The 20,727-nt window shown below is 41.1% G+C and overlaps 1 protein-coding gene across 10 annotated transcripts in view; it reads right to left on the reverse strand.

Moving 5' to 3' along the window:
• The window catches only part of LOC137347765 (astrotactin-2-like), a 1,864,757-nt gene that overhangs the window by 1,059,008 nt on the left and 785,022 nt on the right, over positions 1–20,727 (reverse strand). For all 10 annotated transcript variants that reach the window (XM_068012699.1, XM_068012698.1, XM_068012697.1 and 7 more), the window contains 2 exons: positions 19,320–19,466; positions 11,601–11,768 (listed from right to left, as the gene is read on the reverse strand). In XM_068012699.1, coding sequence (XP_067868800.1) covers positions 11,601–11,768; positions 19,320–19,466 — 315 coding nt within the window. The remainder of the gene's footprint in view (positions 1–11,600; positions 11,769–19,319; positions 19,467–20,727) is intronic.

The raw sequence follows: 20,727 nt of genomic DNA on the forward strand, positions 1-20,727 counted from the left end.
CTGCGTTTAATGGCAAGGTTGTACAAGGCACAGAAGACAACATTTATTCGTGACACTCTCTGTAACGTGTATTGAACAGTCCCTCCAGACAAGGCAATGGAATCGCATTTTCAGCATGTCAATGATGTGCTCAATGATAGCTCTGGTGGATGTGAGAGTGACATTGTACCTCTCTTCAGCAGCGCTTTGGGGATGACGTACTGGTGTCATCAACCATGTACAAAGGGGTAACCCTTATCACCCAAGATCCATCCATCCACTTTGGCTGATTACTCAAAAACTGCTGACAGCTGGGAGTTCCTCAGAATGTAGGAGTCATGACAGCTCCCTGGGAAATGTGCGTAAACATGCATGACTTTTCTCCTGTGGTCACAAACCAGTTGAACGTTTAAAGAGTGGAAGCCTTTGCGATTAACAAAGACCGCAGGCTGGTCCCAGGGAGCTCTAATGGCCATATGAATACAGTTGATCACCCCTTGCAGCCTAGGGAAGTCAGCGATGACACCGAAGGCCGCAGACCTTGCTGCCTGGCCGTCTTCATCTACAGCTGAAATCATTTGCATGTAGATAAAGGTCATTGGTTACCTCTTTGATGCACCTGTGGATTGCAGACTGCAAGATACCACATATGTCACCCGTTGATCCCTGGAAGCAAAGAAATTGAGTGCAGTAGTAACCTTGAGGGTAAATGGCATGGGGTTCCCAATGAAAACAAGTGGCTGTAGGTAGTGCTGAAGGATTGTACACATTTCTGTTGCCATTGCAAGTCATATCTTCATGCTTGTCTGGCATTGCCTCTCTGACATCTGAAAGTAATGTGTCCTTGCCTTGAGGATGTGATGACACGCCCGAGCCCCCCTCTGCGATAATGCCTTTCCTGGATGGCTTCATTCTGAGCAGCCTCACCCTCCTGTGCTGCCTGCTGCTCCTGTTGAGACATCATAGATTCATAGAGTTAAACAGCACAGAAACAGGCCCTTCGGCCCATCGTGTCCGTGCCAGCCATCAAGCGCCTATCTATTCTAATCCCATTTTCCAGCACTTGGCCCGTAGCCTTGTATGCTATGGCGTTTCAAGTGCTCATCTAAATACTTCTTAAATGTTGTGAGGGTTCCTGCCTCTACCACCCCTTCAGGCAGCCTGTTCCAGATTCCAACCACATTCTGGGTGAAACATTTTTTCCTCAACTTCCCTCTAAACCTCCTGCCCCTTACCTTAAATCTATGCCCCCTGATTATTGACATCTCCGCTAAGAGAAAACGTTTCTTCCTATCTACCCTATCATGCCCCTCATAATTTTGTATACCTCAATCTGGTCCCCCTCAGTTTTCTCTGCTCTAAGGAAAACAACCCGAGCCTACCCAGTCTCTCTTCATAGCTGAAATGCTCCAGTCCAGGCAACATCCTGGTGAATCTCCTCTGAACCCTCTCCAATGCAATCACATCCTTCCTACAGTGTGATGCCTAGAACTGTACACAGTACTCCAGCTGTGGCCTAACTAGTGTTTTATACAGCTCCGTCATAATCTCCCTGCATTTATATTCTATGCCTCGGCTAATAAAGGCAAGTATCCCATATGCCTTCCTAACCACCTTATCTACCTGTGCTGCTGCCTTCAGTTATCTATGGACAAGTACACCAAGGTCCCTCTGACCCTCTGTACTTCCTAGAGTCCTACCATCCATTGTATATTCCCTTGCTTTGTTAGTCCTCCCAAAATGCATCACCTCACACTTCTCAGGATTAAATTCCATTTGCCACTGCTCTGCCCATCTTACCAGCCCAACTATATTGTCCTGTAATCTAAGGCTTTCCTCTTCACTATTTATGACACCACCAATTTTCGTGTCATCTGTGAACTTACTGATTATACCTCCGATATTCATGTCTAAATCATTAATGTACAATATAAACAGCAAGGGTCCCAACACCGATCCCTGTGTTACACCACTGTCACAGGCTTCCAACTGCAAAAACAACCCTGGACCATCACCCTCTGCCTCCTGTCACTAAGCCAGTTTTGTATCCAATTTGCCAAATTGCCCTGGATCCCATGGACTCTTACCTTCTTGACCAATCTCCCATGTAGACTACATCAACTGCTTTACCCTCATCTATACACCTTGTCACCTCCTCGAAAAATTCAATCAAATTTGTTAGACCTGATCTCCCCCTGACAAAGCCATGCTGACTATCCTTGATTAATCTCTGCCTCTCCAAGTGGAGATTAATCCTGTCCCTCAGAATTTTTTCCAATAATTTCCCTATCACTGATGTTAGACTCACCGGCCTGTAATTACCTGGTTTATCCCTACCTGTTGCACTGCTAATGAAACAGTTCAACCACAGGAAGTTTGACCCCTACAGATTGAGATTTTGGAAACATTTGAAACATACTACAATTTAGTATCTCTGGTAGGTAGTCAGGGTTTGAGTTAAACAAGGAAACTGTCAGTAAACAGTAAAGTGGGTACCCATAAATGGAATCATTTTAATTTAGCAACAGATTGAGTGTGCTTTCCCAGGAATTAAATTTGAGACCCCTGCAATTTATAATATAAAAACAATGCAACCAGATTCAGGATGATCTGGATCTTTGGCGAACCTGGCCCAGTATGTTGACAGATGCAGTTCAATGCAGGCAAGTGCAAAATAATTAAACTGAGGGTAAACCTCCATAATAGAAAGTTGTTGTTTCTGGAAATGACACTGAACTAAAGATGAATGGAATTTGGTGGCATGGGATTAAATAAGAAACATTTATGGGCGGCACAGTGGCGCAGTGGTTAGCACCGCAGCCTCACAGCTCCAGGGACCCGGGTTCGATTCTGGGTACTGCCTGTGTGGAGTTTGCAAGTTCTCCCTGTGTCTGCGTGAGTTTTCGCCGGGTGCTCCGGTTTCCTCCCACATCTAAAAGACTTGCAGGTGATAGGTAAATTGGCTGTTGTAAATTGCCCCTAGTGTAGGTAGGTGGTAGGGAATATGGGATTACTGTAGGGTTAGTATAAATGGGTGGTTGTTGATCGGCACAGACTCGGTGGGCCGAAGGGCCTGTTTCAGTGCTGTATCTCTAAATAAAAAAAATAAATAAATAAAGCAATCAATGAAAAAGGCAAATTAGAAATAAAAGGATTTTCAAAGGATTCAGTTCGAGCAACAAGAATGGATCAAATACCAAGTTATGGACTTATTCTCATAGGTAAAACAGGAGACTTTAAGGTGCACAATCAGATAGGGCAGTGGAGTGGGCTAGTGCTTTGTTGCGTACCTTAAGAATCAGAGCATGGAGCACTTATTGGTCTGTATCTGCTTGAACGACCTGGACACCAAAACCATCTGTACACTGATAAAATTTGCCATTGCTACAAAAATAGAGCAAGAGTTGAGATAGAAGATAAATCAAAATATAAAAATTAGTTATGCAACTGGTAGACAAAGTTGGAATGTTATTTTCAGTTTTCACCCCATCACGCTACAAGGAAAAGATACACAGAAACGATCAGTGATTAAAGAAGCTTAAGCTTTACAGTTGAGAAATATAGTGCTTAAGAGGAACAATCCAATCTTCATTGATAATGCATAATTGATTTCATGTAAATAGCTCTACTTCTGCCAGGCAGGCACTACTCTGCAACTTGTACAGAAATTGGTGAAGTCATAGAGTCATAGTGCACTGAAACAGGCCCTCTGGCCCAACGAGTCAATGCCAACCATCAACCACCCATTTATACTAATCCTACATTAATCCCATTTTTGCTCTCACATCCCCAGCTTCCCTCAATTCTCCTACCACCTACCTACACTAGGGGTAATTTTTTTTCTTACAATGGCCAATTTGCAAATTTTTGGCATGTGGGAGGAAACCAAAGCACCCAGGGGAAACCCACGCGGTCACAGGAAGAACTGGCAAACTCCGCACAGGCAGTACCCAGAACAAAACCTGGGTCGCTGAAGCTGTGAGGCTGCGGTACTAACCACTGCGCCGCCCCTGGAAACCTAATAATTGAAATACCCCATGAAAATGAAATTGGCACATTTATAATGTTCACTCATTAAGTAAAGCTCATTTTTATTGATTTAAGTACATTACCTGAGAAAATAACCCTTCTAAAAGTGAATGATCCCATTAACCATGCACTCTGCTCCCTAATTGTCTCAAAATCCATCAACAGTGCCATTCATAGACCTGTCAGTGTAAACAGCTGTGAAAATGTCAAACAAATGCATCAACAACAACTTGTCCTTATATAGCTCTTTTTAATGTAATAAAATGTCTCAAGGCACTTTACAGGAGCACTATCCAAACAAAATTTGACACCGAGCTACACAAGTAGATATTCGGCCAGATGACCAAAAGCTTGGTCAAAGAGAAACATTTTAAGGAGTGTTTTAAAGGAGGAAAGAGAGGTAGAGAGGCAGAGAAATTTAGGCAGGGAATTCCAGGCCTTAGGACCTTGGCAGCTGAAGGCACAGTCGCCAATAGTGAGCACTTAAAATCAAGAATGTTCAAGAACCCAAAATAGGTAAAGCGCAGAGATCTTAAGGGGTTGTGGGGTTAGGGATCACAGAAGGGTGAGGCCATGGAGGGATTTGGAAACAAAAATGAAAATTTTAAAATCTAGGTATTAATTAACCAGGAGCCAATGTAGGTTAGCATGCACAGGGGCGTCGAGCGATGGAGTCGGTCGATAGGGAATTAAGTTTGTGACATGGACCGAAGACGCTGACTTCTCTCTTCCCTATATTTAGTTGGAGGAAGTTTTTGCTCAAACTGTACTTAGTATTGAACAGTTTAGAGACAGTGCAGGGATTAAGAGAGGTGGAGATGAGGTAGAGCTGGGTATCGTCAGTGTACATGTGGAAACTGATGCTGTGTTTTCAGATGATGATGATAGGTGACGATAGCATATTTGAAGGAGAGGGGGACAGTATCTGAGGAGAGAGAACTGTTAATAGTATCAGATAAAATGGATGCCAGGAAGGGATGTTGGGTGGTCAGCAGTTTAGTTGGAATATAGTTGAGAGAGCAGAAGATGAGCTTGGAGAAGGCATGAGGGGAGATGAAGCGAAACTATAGAAAGATGCGAACATCAACTGAAAGAGGAGCCAAATAAGAAAATTCTTCTTCCAAATCCTTTCCTTACAATCCAGTTGATGTTAAACAGCAAAATGGGGCTGGCATTTTCTTTGGAAAGAGCTATTAAAACTTACTGAACCAAAATGAAGAAGTAGAGTGAGGCAATGCAAGATAACAGAAATTAAAAACTGCCTTGTTCTTCGGAATCTAGTTTATCATTAATCAATGACAACATATGATTACTTCATTTTAATTTGATATTTTAGCAGATTTTGCTCACCATCTGATAAACAAAAATACAGTGAACATAAAATATAGGTGGTGAGTTTTACTTTGAATGCTTTTTGGGTGGCGAGTGGGCAGGACGATTACCTCACCCACCCAACGTCATTGATGAGAGGTCTCAATTATTTGGTGGTTTGGGCCTTATTTGAATCTCATTGGTGAGCTTCCTATGCGTCTTTAGTGTGTTTGATCCTCTTAAAGTATAAGTAATCTTTCTCTCTGAAAATTCTTATTGGGATTTGGAAATTGGAAGCGATAAGTGCCTCAATCAGGAGGTCTGAGATTTAGTCACATGGAGGTAAAGCAGAAGAGAGTCACAGACAGGTTCTCTTTCTCTGTGTTGACAGGAGGATGCCCAGGCAGACACAGAATGTGGCAGAGAATGTAATTATAAAGAGTGTCATTTCCAGAATGTGTGGACAGTGCTGAGAAAGGTTCAACAACCAAACCCAAACATCAGGGTGAAAATGATGCGCTGCTGTATCTATTTCTCAACTTTAGATATCCCACAGAATTTGATTCAACTCCCCCTCCCTACCCAGTACTCCAAGGACTTTGTTTTCCCACCATACATGATTTTTCTCCAAACATAAGGCAACACTGCATTCACTCTTATTCTCATTTGAATCACACACTTACCTACGACAGCTGGCCTTTTGACAGACACAAGCAGCATTTTGCTTTTACATCTCAGCAACTGGAGTGAATTGCATTCTTCTGCTAACTGCTTTCTTGTTGGAACCTTTTCCTTAACCTCCATCTCCTCATCCATTTTGTTCACAAAATTCTGCTTCTTCTCAGCCTGCCCACTATGTTTGTTTAATTCATTCATAAAATGTAGACGTCATTGGCAAAACCAATTATGAACACCGAACTTTATAGTATGATTATGTTTTAAAAACTGTGGTCTTTAATGCAGTGATCTCACACCAAGTCTGCCCAGAAACAGGCCAGGGAACTTGGTTACCAGGCAAATAAGGAATCCAGATCAAAGACCCTTTTGAAAGAAAAGTGCAAGGCTGTAACAACTGATGGACAATGGGTTTCGCTATCCCAGATTCTCAGATTGTAAATAGGGAACCAGAGGCTCTAAATCCAAATGTGAGTTGCAATTGCTAACACCTGGAAACAAGGGAAGGCCCAGGTGGTTTTGAGATGGTCAGACATATGGAGTCTGAATATTGTAAAAGGAAAATGACTATTGAGTTTTTATTCTGGATAAACTTGACAGGCTTTTTCTAAGCTGTAAGGAAGACCAGAAGATACAAAAATCAGCAGTGTGGCAGCCTCAGAAGAGAGAGAGAGAAAACATCTGCTCTCAGAACACTGATACAGTGAAAGGCTGCTGAGACTTGCACCCAATTCGAAAACTGAGGTTTGTGGCAGAAAAAAGATATACAGGTCAAAATTCTCAGAAGAAGTGAGCAACAAGGTCATTGAGTTGGAGAAGGACTGGGAGATCCAACCAATTGCAACTGGGAGAAGTTTTGGTCTTTTAACTGCAAAGATATCGATTCAATGAGGGCATTGTGTAACATATAAATTTGGTGTGGGGTTTTCAAGAGTTTTAATAATTTAAAAGGAACTTTCTTTCTCTGTAATTTTAGTGTATTAACTACTTACAAAATACTGTTTAGTTAATGTTGATTTTTAGGTTGGTTGTCAAAGTAAAAGTCTTAAAATGTGCAATCTTGTCCTGCAATTCTTTAAATTGGTCTTGGAAGTTCATATTTTGTGTTTTAACATTAACAGTCTCACTGAGGTTGTAAGACCCATCCCTAAAGTACACTTGCGAAGGTAATGGTGAGCCACCTTCTTGAACCACTGCAGTCCGTGTGGTGAAGGTACTCCCACGTGCTGCTAGGTAGGAAGTTCCAGGATTTTGATCCTATGACAATGAAGGAACAACAATGTATTTCCAAGCTGGAAAGGTCTGGCACATGGAGGGGAATTTGCAGTTGATGGCGTTCCCTAAGCATCTGCTGCTCTTTATCCTTCTAGGTGGTAGTGGTCATGGGTTTGGAAGGTACTGTCAAAGGAGACTTAGCGAGCTTTTGCAGTGCATCATGTAGATGGCACAGACTGCAGCCATGGTGCATTGGTAGTGGAGGGAGTGAATGTTTAAGGTGGTGGATGGGGTGCCAATCAAGGAGGCTGCTTTTCCCGGAAGATGTTGGACTTCTTGAGTGTGGTTGGATCTGTACTCATCCAGGCAAGTGCAGATAGTGGAAATGCTTTGGAAAGTCCAGAGGTGAGTCACTTGCCACAGAATACCCAGCCTCTGACCTGCTCCTGCCACCCTGATATTTACGTGGCTGCTCCAGTTAAGTTTCTGGTTAATAGTAACCCCCAGGATGTTGATGGTATAGGATTCAGTGATTGTAATGCCATTGAATGTCAAGATGAGCTGGCTAGATTTTCTTTTGTTGGAGATATCATTGCCTGTCACTTGTGTGGCACGAATGCTACCTACCACTTAACATGCTGTCCAGGTTTGCTGCATTTAGGCATGAACTGCTTCATTATCTGAGGAATTTTGATTTGAACTGAACAGTACAATTATTAGTGAACATCCCCACTTCTGACTTTATGATTGAGGGAAGGTCATTGATAAAGCCACTATCTGATGGTGCCTCATACATTTGCACCATTCTTTATGAGGACCACTCAATAATTTATTCCCCCTATTTCTGCAAGAACAGATGGTACACAACAGCTTGGGAGCACCTGAACTGTGGGAGGGCCAGTCTCCAGTCAATCTCTCACCCAGATGGAGGAGGAAGTTCTTCAGATCCTTGGCACAGGCAGCAGGAGGAACATTAGGAATGGTGAAGCTGGAGACCATATACATCAGGGCGTTTGTCTATTACCTTCACTGAAGCAATAACACAGACAGGCAGCTTGGCCAGCTGGTGCTGTAGTGTGACGCCATTCATCTGCAAATGCTGAACCTTCACAGATCAGCAAACCCTTATTCTTCTATTGATTTTCTGGATTTTGCAATGATCAAATGAGAGATTTTGAGATCCTTGTGGGCAGCATTACTGGGAGCTCATTTTTCTCACTGAAGCTCCCTTGCCTGGATGTTATGTAAGCTGCAGCAAATATAGTAGTGTTTTTTTTGTCTTCCTTAAGGTTGCCAACTCTCCTAGGCTGTCTGGGCAGCTCTTGAAATTGAAGGTAGCTCTCCTGGGCAGTAATGCTAGCAACCTGGAAGAAAAGCAGAACTTCTTGCCTGTCTTTTGAATCCCCCCCACCCCCGCCAAAACACCTCATAACAGAAAAAAAGAACTTGCATTTGTATAGCGTCTTTCACAACCACAGGATATTTCAAATGCAATTTTATAGCCGATATATTACTTTTGAAGTGTAATTACTGTTTTACTGTAGGAAATGTGACTGCCAATTTGTGCATAAGGTCACGCAAGTAGTAATGGGGTAATTATGAATTAATCTAGTGGTTTTGGTTGGAGGATAAATATTGGCTATAACACCATGGGGGACTCTCCTACTCTTCTTCAAGTAGGGCCATGAGATCTTCTGGGCTTAATCTTATGCCCTTTAAAAATAATCATGGGTCAGGACCATTTCCAAATCCCAACCCCACACTTGATGTCAACGTGCCCACCTGGAAGATGTTTCCAGAGGCCACCTCCAGGTCTGCAGTCCAGTTAAGTGTGGCAGCCTTGGAAGGATTGGAGCTCCACTGGTAGAGATTAGTGCTGCCGCCTCCATCTTGAGATGCCCTCTGAAGAGCTTTACAAATGTTTTTATTTTACCTGTGGCTGCACAGGATGACCGGTGGCCACAGCTGTAACTCACTAGAGGAAGAACAAAGGACCTCATGGGCTTCCCTGGCCAACCGCCTCCAGGCACCTGCTGGGCTTTGGCCTCACTGGACAGCCCATTCGCCATTGGAGAGATCTCAGTGGTGTCCCCAGTCAGCTCACAATTGGGCATCTAATTATTCAAATCTGCCAACTGCCGCTGCAGGGCAGACAGATGTTGCCGGTGATGAACCACCTCTAGCAAGATTGCCTGGAGGTGGGGACACATCGGAAGATTCCGCCCTTTAAGTCCACTTGAGATGGCAGGTGGGGCCTCAGTTTAATGTCTCCTCTGAAAGATAGTACCCCCAACACTCTCTCAGTACTGCACTGGAGTGCCAGCCTGGATTATGTGTTAAAGCTTCAACCCACAATCTTCTGACAGAGAAGCGAGAGATCTACCAACTGAGCCAGGTACTGAAACCAAAGCAGTGTTCAACAAATGGATTACATTTTAAGTGCTGTCACTGCTGTTACTTAAGTAAAAGCAGCAGTGAATTATCACATAAGGCTCCACAAATGGCAGATGAAAGAATGACCAGGTAATCTTTTTGGTGATGATGATTAAGGGAGAGATGTTGGACGCACCCACAGAAGAACTCCCTGATCCCAACCAGTGTCCTACACATTTTCTTCCCACCTAATCAGGCTGACTGGGCATTATTTTAAGCATTTGCTGTCATTATTCCGTGAAACTGACAGCAACCTCTGGCATCTGCACATATGCAGTTAAATGTGGAAATCCAGAAGTTGCTATCATTGATTCCCCACTTCTCCATAGGGTGCACTGTTGAAATCCTTGCAGATGAAAATCAATTAGAAATCACTGAACTGACGTGAAATTTCACTTGTTACACTATTACTCACACTGTAAAAACCCTTCAAAGAGCTATGCCTTGTTGAATGAGGTATAACTGGGATTTTTAATGGCTTACTAAATCATAATTACTGCTGAACATCTTATCTGTCTCTGAAAAATTAATTTTATATTTGTGAAATGCCAAACTTCTCCATTCCATGATAAAAATTCCATTCATTTTTAAAATAACAAAAAATATTTTATTAAAACTTTTCTTATGATATTTCAGCTTCTACCTTAATCCCATGTGTATGTACCTATCTTTATTTTGCTTTTGTAACATTAGGAAAAGTGAATGATAAACCTGCTTGTGACTTCTTGGTTTGCTGAGAGAATTCTTCAATATGATTGGCTGCTTAGCCTTCTTGATGACATCATTGTTGCTGGATGCCACAGATCCCCTATAGCTGGCACCAGAATGAAATTAACCCTGGGAAAGGTGAAATCCATGCCACAGAAATTGCGAGATCTTTGTGGGCAGCTTTCTTCAAAGTCAGCAGTAAGCGCCACCACTTTGCCACTGACCACAAAATCTTCGTCATTGTAGTAAAAAAAAAGTACTATACTTCTGGCAAAGCAGCACTCCCTCAATACAACACTGAACTATCAACCTAGATTTCATATTCATGCCTGGAATACACTTTGAACCCACAACTGTCTGATGCAGAATTAAGTGCGTCACCAACAGTAGTAAGTTATCAGTTAGATCGTGAGGCATCCCTTGTACCCCAGAATTATGCCATGATTCCAAGTCATTCTATCATGCATTGAGCTGTCCCACAACAGAGATCAGATACTTACATATGCACTGAGCTCAGTTCGAATGTTGGTAAATTCTTACCAAAAGGTGGGAGCATCCACTCCCTTATTATTAAATAGAATCTTCAGTAAGTTTGTAAAACATCCAAGCTTGTCCAATAGACCAACTGTCCACTTTTTAAAATCGACTTGCACATCCTGCAAGAATTATACAATGCTAAGAACATAACCAGAGAGAGGTGGTTTCACTTCTTGATTCCAAAGATTGATCCGACTCCTGAATTATAATGATTTTTGTGTTGATGCTCAATGAAAACCACATGTCGCGTAGCAGCCTTAATTAAAGATTTTGCTTTGAGTTTAAATCACCACCTCCCTCCTACCAAATGAAGAAGGTTGAAGTTGATAATTATTTTAATAACATTAATAAAGGAGAAAAGTAAATAAATTGATGTAGCTACATTTTTCATATTGTACTTGTAATAAAATACTTTTCAAAACCTAGTTTTGCTTATCACAACAAGGATCCGGAGAATGCATTTACTCTTCACAGCCAAACAGCAACTGCCTGATGTGGAATAAAATTATATGGTTCTACAGTGCTTTTCCTTCCACCCAATTATACATTATTTTAACAAAAGAGAAAATGGGAAGCACCGTTAAAGCAATATTTAGTGGACCCAAAAGATGGCTAAAATAAGCTCCAAAAATAGTTTTAAAAAAGCACCAAATTGGATACATCACATGTGCAACAGTCACAGATGCCATAAAGCTACAAGACTCATGGCTTACCTGTTTCTTCATCACAGAGATGCTCACATGGCTCCAATGTCCTTTGCCCACAAAGGTCTCTTGTCCATGGAGATGTGGAGTTGATTTGATAAAATAGTGATAACTTGGCTGGATTTAACCAGTCCGAAACATCGAGAAAGCTGCCCTCACTGACAACAAAGCTGCTCCCTGAACAATGGAGAATGGCAGAAGTTAACGACATCTGATCAAAGTGTTTTTGACACTGTTTTTCCTTTTAATTAAAGCACCCATTGACATGTCAAAAACAATGTTTGATGGACAGTGAATTCAAGAGTAATGAACATTTAGGATTCAAACTCATGAAAATCATTCAATCAAGAGGTGTTCAGATGTCATTGAAAACCATGAGATTAAAGTTGAAACAGATTATGGGCGTCATCTGAACTGCTGAAAGGAATTATTGCTTTTAACTCATTGGGAGGTATTAATTTAATGTAATATGGACTGTACATGCTCTAACTGCAAAAATCACAGCATGTTTTACTGGCAGCCTGCTGCTGGGTGACTTACAGCTGAAGGCTGTGAAACGGTTTATCTGTGTGGAGTGGGGGTTTCCTTGGGCTCCATTTGCTGTTGGCAATGCAAAGAGTTACTGAGCCATGGAGGCCATTTCAGGAGAAACATTTGCTTATTGCAGAATTTGATAAAACAAATGATACAGGAAATGATTGTTGATGATAAAAGCAGATGAACACTCAATGAATCACCCTGTCTGCTATATGCACAAAGACATACACTCATTTTCTTTAAATGAATCATCACTTCCATTAAAATAACAGAGAATGTCAAACAAACCTGTTTGGTTTTCATTCACCATTCCTGCCAAAAGTCATTGCTACCTTATGGTAGGGAACACATTCAAATAATTACCCCCTATGGTGCACAGTTCCTGATGATACTGACATAAGGAATTAAAATCTTTTGAAGATGTTTGGCCTGGTCAGTAACTGGTAGATTGTGTTTTCAACTGATTATTGGAGAACAACAAGCTCATATGACAGACAGTATAAACTAATTAGGAATTATGTGGAAAACAGGAGTATTATTGACACCCCTTAATTGGCTTTTAAACATTTACAGTGGATTATTATTGACCTAACAAGCCAAATTCAAATACATCACTTTCCAATGTGTGTTCTACACTGATTCAGTGCAACATTAATAATAAGTACAATAATGAATTTGGCCTAACCATCAGCCTCAAGAAAACGAACATCATGGGGCAGGATGTCAGAAATGCTCCATCCATCAATATTGGCGACCACGCTCTGGAAGTGGTTCAAGAGTTCACCTACCTAGGCTCAACTATCACCAGTAACCTGTCTCTAGATGCAGAAATCAACAAGCGCATGGGTAAGGCTTCCACTGCTATGTTCAGACTGGCCAAGAGAGTGTGGGAAAATGGCGCACTGACACGGAACACAAAAGTCCGAGTGTATCAGGCCTGTGTCCTCAGTACCTTGCTCTACGGCAGCGAGGCCTGGACAACGTATGCCAGCCAAGAGCGACGTCTCAATTCATTCCATCTTCGCTGCCTTCGGAGAATACTTGGCATCAGGTGGCAGGACTATATCTCCAACACAGAAGTCCTTGAAGCGGCCAACATCCCCAGCTTATACACACTACTGAGTCAGCGGCGCTTGAGATGGCTTGGCCATGTGAGCCGCATGGAAGATGGCAGGATCCCCAAAGACACATTGTACAGCGAGCTCGCCACTGGTATCAGACCCACCGGCCGTCCATGTCTCCGTTATAAAGACGTCTGCAAACGCGACATGAAATCGTGTGACATTGATCACAAGTCGTGGGAGTCAGTTGCCAGCATTCGCCAGAGCTGGCGGGCAGCCATAAAGACAGGGCTAAATTGTGGCGAGTCGAAGAGACTTAGTAGTTGGCAGGAAAAAAAGACAGAGGCGCAAGGGGAGAGCCAACTGTGCAACAGCCCCAACAAACAAATTTCTCTGCAGCACCTGTGGAAGAGCCTGTCACTCCAGAATTGGCCTTTATAGCCACTCCAGGCGCTGCTTCACAAACCACTGACCACCTCCAGGCGCGTATCCATTGTCTCTCGAGATAAGGAGGCCCAAAAGGAAAAGGAATGAAAAAGACCATATCCTGCTGCCACGTAATATCACATTGCCGGGAACTAAGAGCTTTCACAAGAATAATAGGGATCAACACAAAGGCATTGATTAAAAATTCTGTTAGGTAAATGGAGGCAGTTGGCAAGTCAGGATAATGTTTGTTATCCTTTGCTAAGAACACACCAAAACATATAGCTATCCTTCCTGAATGAGAAAACAAAGAAGGAGAAGAATGTTCTCCTGCAGCTCAATAACCTTGCCGCAAAAAGGAAAATTATGATTAGAATAAAAAGACTTGCAGACTCCGCTATTGTTGGTGAGAAATGGCCTCAAACCTATTGAAATCCTTTCCCTGCAGGTAATGATTGCCCTTTTGTAAGCTATACTTTAACTGAGTACACAAATCTTTGAGGACTGAAGTGCCCTACCATTTCTGGTACACTCAGGGATTACACTGAACTTTTTCAAAGCTGTTTTCAATCATAAAGAAACAAATTTATTTCAATCCTGGGTGATAATCTACACTAACATATACAGTCCACATCGACTTCTCCTGTTAGCTGAGCTGAATAAGATTTTTGGGCCTCTTTCACTTCATCCGAATTATCACAATGGGTGGAATGCAGACTTACTTCATTATGCTTCTTTAGAAGTCAAGTCTGTATGTCAGGCACCTTTTTAGCCTAAAGATATTTAATTTTGGTCACTTCTAAATACTACTCTTGCCCCCACAAGATCCCAGGCAATTTGGGATGGACAATAAATGCTGGCCTAGCCAGCGACGCCTGTATCCCATGAACGAATATATAAAAAAAGAAATTTCATCCTGCACAGCTCAATCTGTGACCTCAAATCCACTGGACTGCACTTGCTGACCATGTGGTTTGGCCAATCCATTGCCAAAGGTGACTTTATTACCTTAAGTTCTACCCTGTCTCCTTCTCCATGGTCAAGTCTACCAACTATTCTACGATCACAGAATTGTTGCAGTACAGAAGGAGGCCATTCGGCCCATCATGTCCACACTGGCTCTCTGAAAGAGCAATTCCCTCAGTCCCATTCCCCTGCCTTCTCCCCATAATCCTGCACATTCTTCCTTTTCATATAACTGTCTAATTTCCTTTTGAATGCTTCAATTGAATCTGCCTCCACCACATTCCAGACCTTAACCATTCGTGCGTGAAAAAGTTTTTCTTCATGTCACTTTTGCTTTCCTTACCAAATACTTTAAATCTGTGCCCTCTCGTTCTCGATCTTTTCACAAGTGGGAATATTTTCTCTCTATCTACTCTGTCCAGACCCCTCATGATTTTGAATATCTCTATTAAATCACCTCTCAGTCTTCTCTTCTCCAAGGAAAACAATCCTAACTTCTCCAATCTATCTTCATAACTGAAATTCCTCATCCCTGGAACTATTCTCGTGTACCTCTTCCGTACTCTCTCCAATGCCCTCATGTCTTTCCTCAAGTACGGCACCGAGAATTGGAGATCACTTTGAAGAACAGAAAAAACTGCAAATTTCTCTAATGAACGATCTACTTTAAACAACTTTCACTGCATCCTCCATCCTCACCTCTGACATAAGAGAAGCTTACAAACTGTTTACTCCCTTATATCTTTCAAAACCATCGTCATCATTCCCACCTACTGTCATTAAAAAAAAACTGACCTTCACCCCTCCATCCTCTGCAAATATCATTTATTTTCAACTTTTGTCTTTTTCACAGGTCCTTCCATTTTGAAATCTTGTTCAAAACCTTTCCATCAGGCTTCACCCTATCCCCAATAATTAAACCGCTGAGCCCTTACAGACCCCACAATCAGCTTCCAGTTCTCCAACACTAACCAAGAACATTTTCCTCACTTCTTTCACTCCACCAATGGTTGCTCCTTCAGCCACTTTAGTGTCCCTCTTTGAGACACTCTCCCTCAGCATTGTTTCTTTGTCACTGACCTCACCGCATTTACAAACGATAATATCCTCTCCTTCAAGCATGTTTTGTTCCCGACTCTCCTCATTTTAGCACTGCTCAGTGTTCGCTTGCCATCCATACTCCTATAAAATCTGAAACATCTATTTGTATGTAATCTGCACTGTCGATATTTAAACTGCTATAAATACTTGAGGAACTAATTATGGCATTTATCTTTTTCACATTTTTGCCTGTGTAATCATGAGATTAATCACATTTGGGTTGAGTTTATGGCAATGGAAAATATTCCATGTTTACAGTCAGAACCGACTCGGGTTCATCAGAAATGAATTTTTAGATCGACTACTTATGTTTAAAACCAGTTACGGTCATGTTTTCCTGATCATTTATGCGAGTGCAAGATTCAATTAACCCAGATCAGATCCTTTCAAAAAAACTGGCCACAGTCCCAGGTTGCAATTGCGAGAGTCCACTGATTGTGCTGATTTGGGAAGGCTTTTCAAATTGCGTTCATTTTCTTAGGCGCACTGGAACTAGCAGGCATGCTTTAAAAGTGTTCCAGAGCAAAAAATATCTAATTTAATAAAAGCTCACTAGTGAATTCCAATAAGTCTATTCAATGGTTCAGTATTGTTTATTTTAAAGTCATTTTTCATGATTTTAAATCAGGTTATTCATCAGTTGAGGATTTTTGGTGATAACCCCATTTTCAGCTATGCCAAGAGAGTGTGGGAAAATGGCGCACTGACAAAAAACACAAAGGTCCGAGTGTATCAGGCCTGTGTCCTTAGTACCTTGCTCTATGGCAGCGAGGCCTGGACAACGTATGCCAGCCAAGAACGATGTCTCAATTCATTCCATCTTCGCTGCCTCCGGAGAATACTTGGCATCAGGTGGCAGGACTGTATCTCCAACACAGAAGTCCTCGAAGCGGCCAACATCCCCAGCTTGTACACACTACTGAGTCAGCGGCGCTTGAGATGGCTTGGCCATATGAGCCACATGGAAGATGGCAGGATCCCCAAAGATACATTGTACAGCGAGCTCGCCACTGGTATCAGACCCACCGGCCGTCCATGTCTCCGCTTTAAAGACGTCTGCAAACGCGACATGAAATCCTGTGACATTGATCACAAGTTGTGGGAGTCAGTTGCCAGCGTTCGCCAGAGCTGGCGGGCAGCCATAAAGACAGGGCTAAAATGTGGCGAGTCGAAGAGACTTAGTAGTTGGAAGGAAAAAAGACAGAGGCACAAGGGGAGAGCCAACTGTGCAACAGCCCCGACAAACAAATTTCTCTGCAGCACCTGTGGAAGAGCCTGTCACTCTAGAATTGGCCTTTATAGCCACTCCAGGCGCTGCTTCACAAACCACTGACCACCTCCAGGCGCGTATCCATTGTCTCTCGAGATAAGGAGGCCCAAAAGAAAGAAAAAAGAATAAAACTGCATCTGGTTATCACTCTATATATCAAAGAATACTTTTTCGTGAAAAAAAAAGAAAAAGAAACAATTATGTTCTTTTAAGCTGCCCAATTGCATTGGTTCACGGAAAATGTCATGTTTGTGATTATGCAAATGCCTGAAGGGGTGGTAGAGGTGGGAACCCGTACAACATTTAAGAAGTATTTAGATGAGCACTTGAAACGCCATAGCATACAAGGCTACGGGCCAAGTGCTGGAAAATGGGATTAGAATAGTTAGGTGCTTGATGGCCAGCACGGACACGATAGGCCGAAGGGCCTGTTTCTGTGCTGTTTAACTCTATGACTCTATCTAATTGTGGAAAACTTGAATGGCTAACCTAACCAGCATAACTTCAAGCACATTTTGAGTAAAAGTTTCCAATGTGGATACTCTACCTGTGATCTTTAGATGGATTTAGTACATGCTTTCATGGTAAATGGAAATGACAAAGCACTTGAGAGTTTATGTGATCTATTGGTTTAAGCACCACTGTGCCCAATCAGGACAAACTGGGGCCTTAATTGCATTGGGTATATTTCAGGTCATTTGAGTTAAATTTAGCAATGATGATCAGCAGTCAAATATATTCGAGTTTTATCCAGAAGAAACTTGCTAACAGGAATCTTCTGATGGAAATAAAACATTCCACTTTAACAGGATGCCTTAGGACTGATCTAAACAACTGGAAAGCAATTGGTTTCTACAATAATTCTCCCCAAAACTAAAAGTTTCCATTAAGGATATTCGTTCTGAATGTGACCTTGCCAAGAATATAGATGTAAGCAATAGACTGGATTTGGCTCAATTTGTTGTATTCTATCTCAAATATTGATCCTATATTTTGAGAACTGTGTAACCCAGATAGATAGTGATTCTCAACATCAGACGAATCCATGCTCTTTTATAATACAAAGAAGTTTCTGGCTGTTGATCAGTCTGGAGCCATTGTAAGAACTGTTAATAATTATTTCACCATCTCGAAGGTATATGGGTATGAACTGTCCGTGTGACATAACCAGGTACTCACCCACTCAATAATATTAGCTGACAGCACTCATACCAAGAAACAAAAAACAAAAAAAATTGAACCAATGGAGATGTAGCAGGGATGAATTATTTTTGTATGATTTTTCTTGACCTGAATTTATTGAATAAGTCACATGTCATTTGTGGTAGAGTTTCTGCTTTGAGTGCAATCAGCACAATGAGCGCAAATTGCAGCCATTTTGAGAAGTTTTTCTTTCTCAAGTGTCCATTCAGACTCATTTGTAAATCATCAAATGCAAAATCTACCATAGGCCAGTGCAATCGTGCAGTGTTTTAAAACCTAATTTTTAAAAAATGCTTTTAAAAGTATTTCTTTATATATTTATGAGTGGTAATTTGCTGAAGTTCGATTAATTCAGCTGAAAATGGGTTTATCATAGAATAATTAAGCAATTTTAATCAGTGTCTATCCACCATCTGAATTAACCTGGCTTTAAATGACTGAAAATGACTTTTAAAAAATATTCAGAACCATTTGCTCGTTATATTGGGGTACTGCAGTTTCTTAGTAAATTGCGAAAAAATTTATATTCAAAAGTTTTTAACACTTTTCCATTAGTGTCCTTGCACCCAGAAGAACCAGCTTTTTGTTTGGACTCCCCTTAAAGGCCAGCAAAGGAGCATAATTAGCAGAAATTCTTAATGGTAATTAATTCATTCTGGGGGTATGGGCCGTTTTGTAGGTGGGGCCAGCTTCTACTGTGATGTTTTTAAAACCCAATGCAAAAGATTACAGAATCTCAAGTTGGGCTGAACATAATTTGTGCTTAAAATTCTGCAATCATTTGCAGCGATTACGCCAATTTTGGGTGAATTGCGTGGAGAAAACCAACATAACTGAGCAGAAATGCCAGGCCTGGATGAATAAACCAGCCTAAAATTAAATTTCACAAATACTTTCCAGAACAGCATAAATTGCCATTATTTTCTAGTATGTTGTAATGTTGTTTGCTTTGATAACTCCACTGTATCAAAAATAAAGAAAAATTATTTGGATCGGATTAAACTTATCCAATGTTCAAAATCAAAAGGTGCAGATCAGAGCTGGTATTCAGCACCTTCCAAAGATTCCAATACAGAAACAATTCACATCGACTAAACAAGTACCACGTAACTGATATCAATTTGCAGCCTGTTTTCTGTAAGTACCCACAAGGGGAAAACTCACCATCAGCAATGAAGTGCTCAGGGACATGTAGGGTCACCTTCACCATCAGAGGGCATGTCAAATGGCCTCCATACACGACAGTTAGGACACAGCTGCTCACAGTGATTAAAGTAAGGGCAGTTCTATTCAAAGGGCTCCTGGGAGAACCTAGGAAACAAAGCAGATATCTTCAAATGACCATATTCAACCACATTCTTTATCATACCTCATTACTGTTACAGTCTGCACAGGGCTCAGATTTCATCTTCTCCGTCACAATTCTCAATTTATTCCTGTTTTCCCCATTCAGTTTGAATTATAAATGCTGTATTAAAAGTCATCCAAATTCAAACCCCTGTTATTGGAGAATTAATAGTTCCCACAACATGGAGTTAAATCTGGACTTAATCTACAATCTCACAATGGAAACTATCCTCTCTTGAATATACTTGTTTGATATTATTTCAGAAGAAAAGGTTATAATGGATAAAATATTCGAAAAGGCCATGGGTAAAAATGATTAATACTGAGGCATATTTCCTAACCATGTGGAATACTTCAATAGCTTTCATTTTCCCTCTTTACAAAGCCAAACTCAATGTAATTTATAGACCGATCAAAATCTAAGGATTTAAACACAACCTGGGACGTGAAGGGTTTTCATTTCAAGCACAGAAGAGGAGCATTTCATTGCCAAAACCTAATCGATAAGCTATCAAGTCCCAAGGCTTGCTTTTAGCTTAAAATGAAGGTATTCTCAGATTTAAGGATCATGCTAACTGTGTACATATAATGACCATCCATTTTTAAAAAGATCTGCTTTGAAACTTAATTAAACATTAAAAACAATAATCAAGGTGAAAACGATTCAAGTTGATCAACTTGTCAACTCATGGTTTTCTATATATTCATTACATTTATGTGCATATATATTCATACAAATACATAGATACCAAAATCCTGTTAAATAAGACAGGTTCAAACTAATCAATTGTAACTTCCATCTAGACTTCATAAAAGAGCAATAGCTATGCCAGTGCAGATTAATTCTAAAATTTGTTGAAGAATTTAGGTTTATGGATGAATAGATTTAAATATATTTATGCTGAATAATAAACTTTCTTTTGGACAATCAAACCTGCAGCACTGAGGCTGATAATTGTGTGTCAATGCTGAGGAAAGATAGAATTTAAAGCAGTAGGTGGAGTGAATATTTTATTGCTAAACTTACAAATATGAACATATTAAATTTCAAATCCTTTCAATGTTCATCTGTGCTCAAAGCACAGAAAGACTGAACTATAATAGATCTAGCAGCTGAAAACAGGGTATCTATGAGATGCTGTGGACCATCAAAAGCACTAGATATTGTATAAAACCACCAGCTGTAAATTAATAGCTCAGAATATCCTTATTCCATCACTATCAA

This window comes from Heterodontus francisci, chromosome 32 (genome assembly GCF_036365525.1).
Source record: "Heterodontus francisci isolate sHetFra1 chromosome 32, sHetFra1.hap1, whole genome shotgun sequence".
In the NCBI taxonomy this organism is placed as follows: domain Eukaryota; kingdom Metazoa; phylum Chordata; class Chondrichthyes; order Heterodontiformes; family Heterodontidae; genus Heterodontus; species Heterodontus francisci.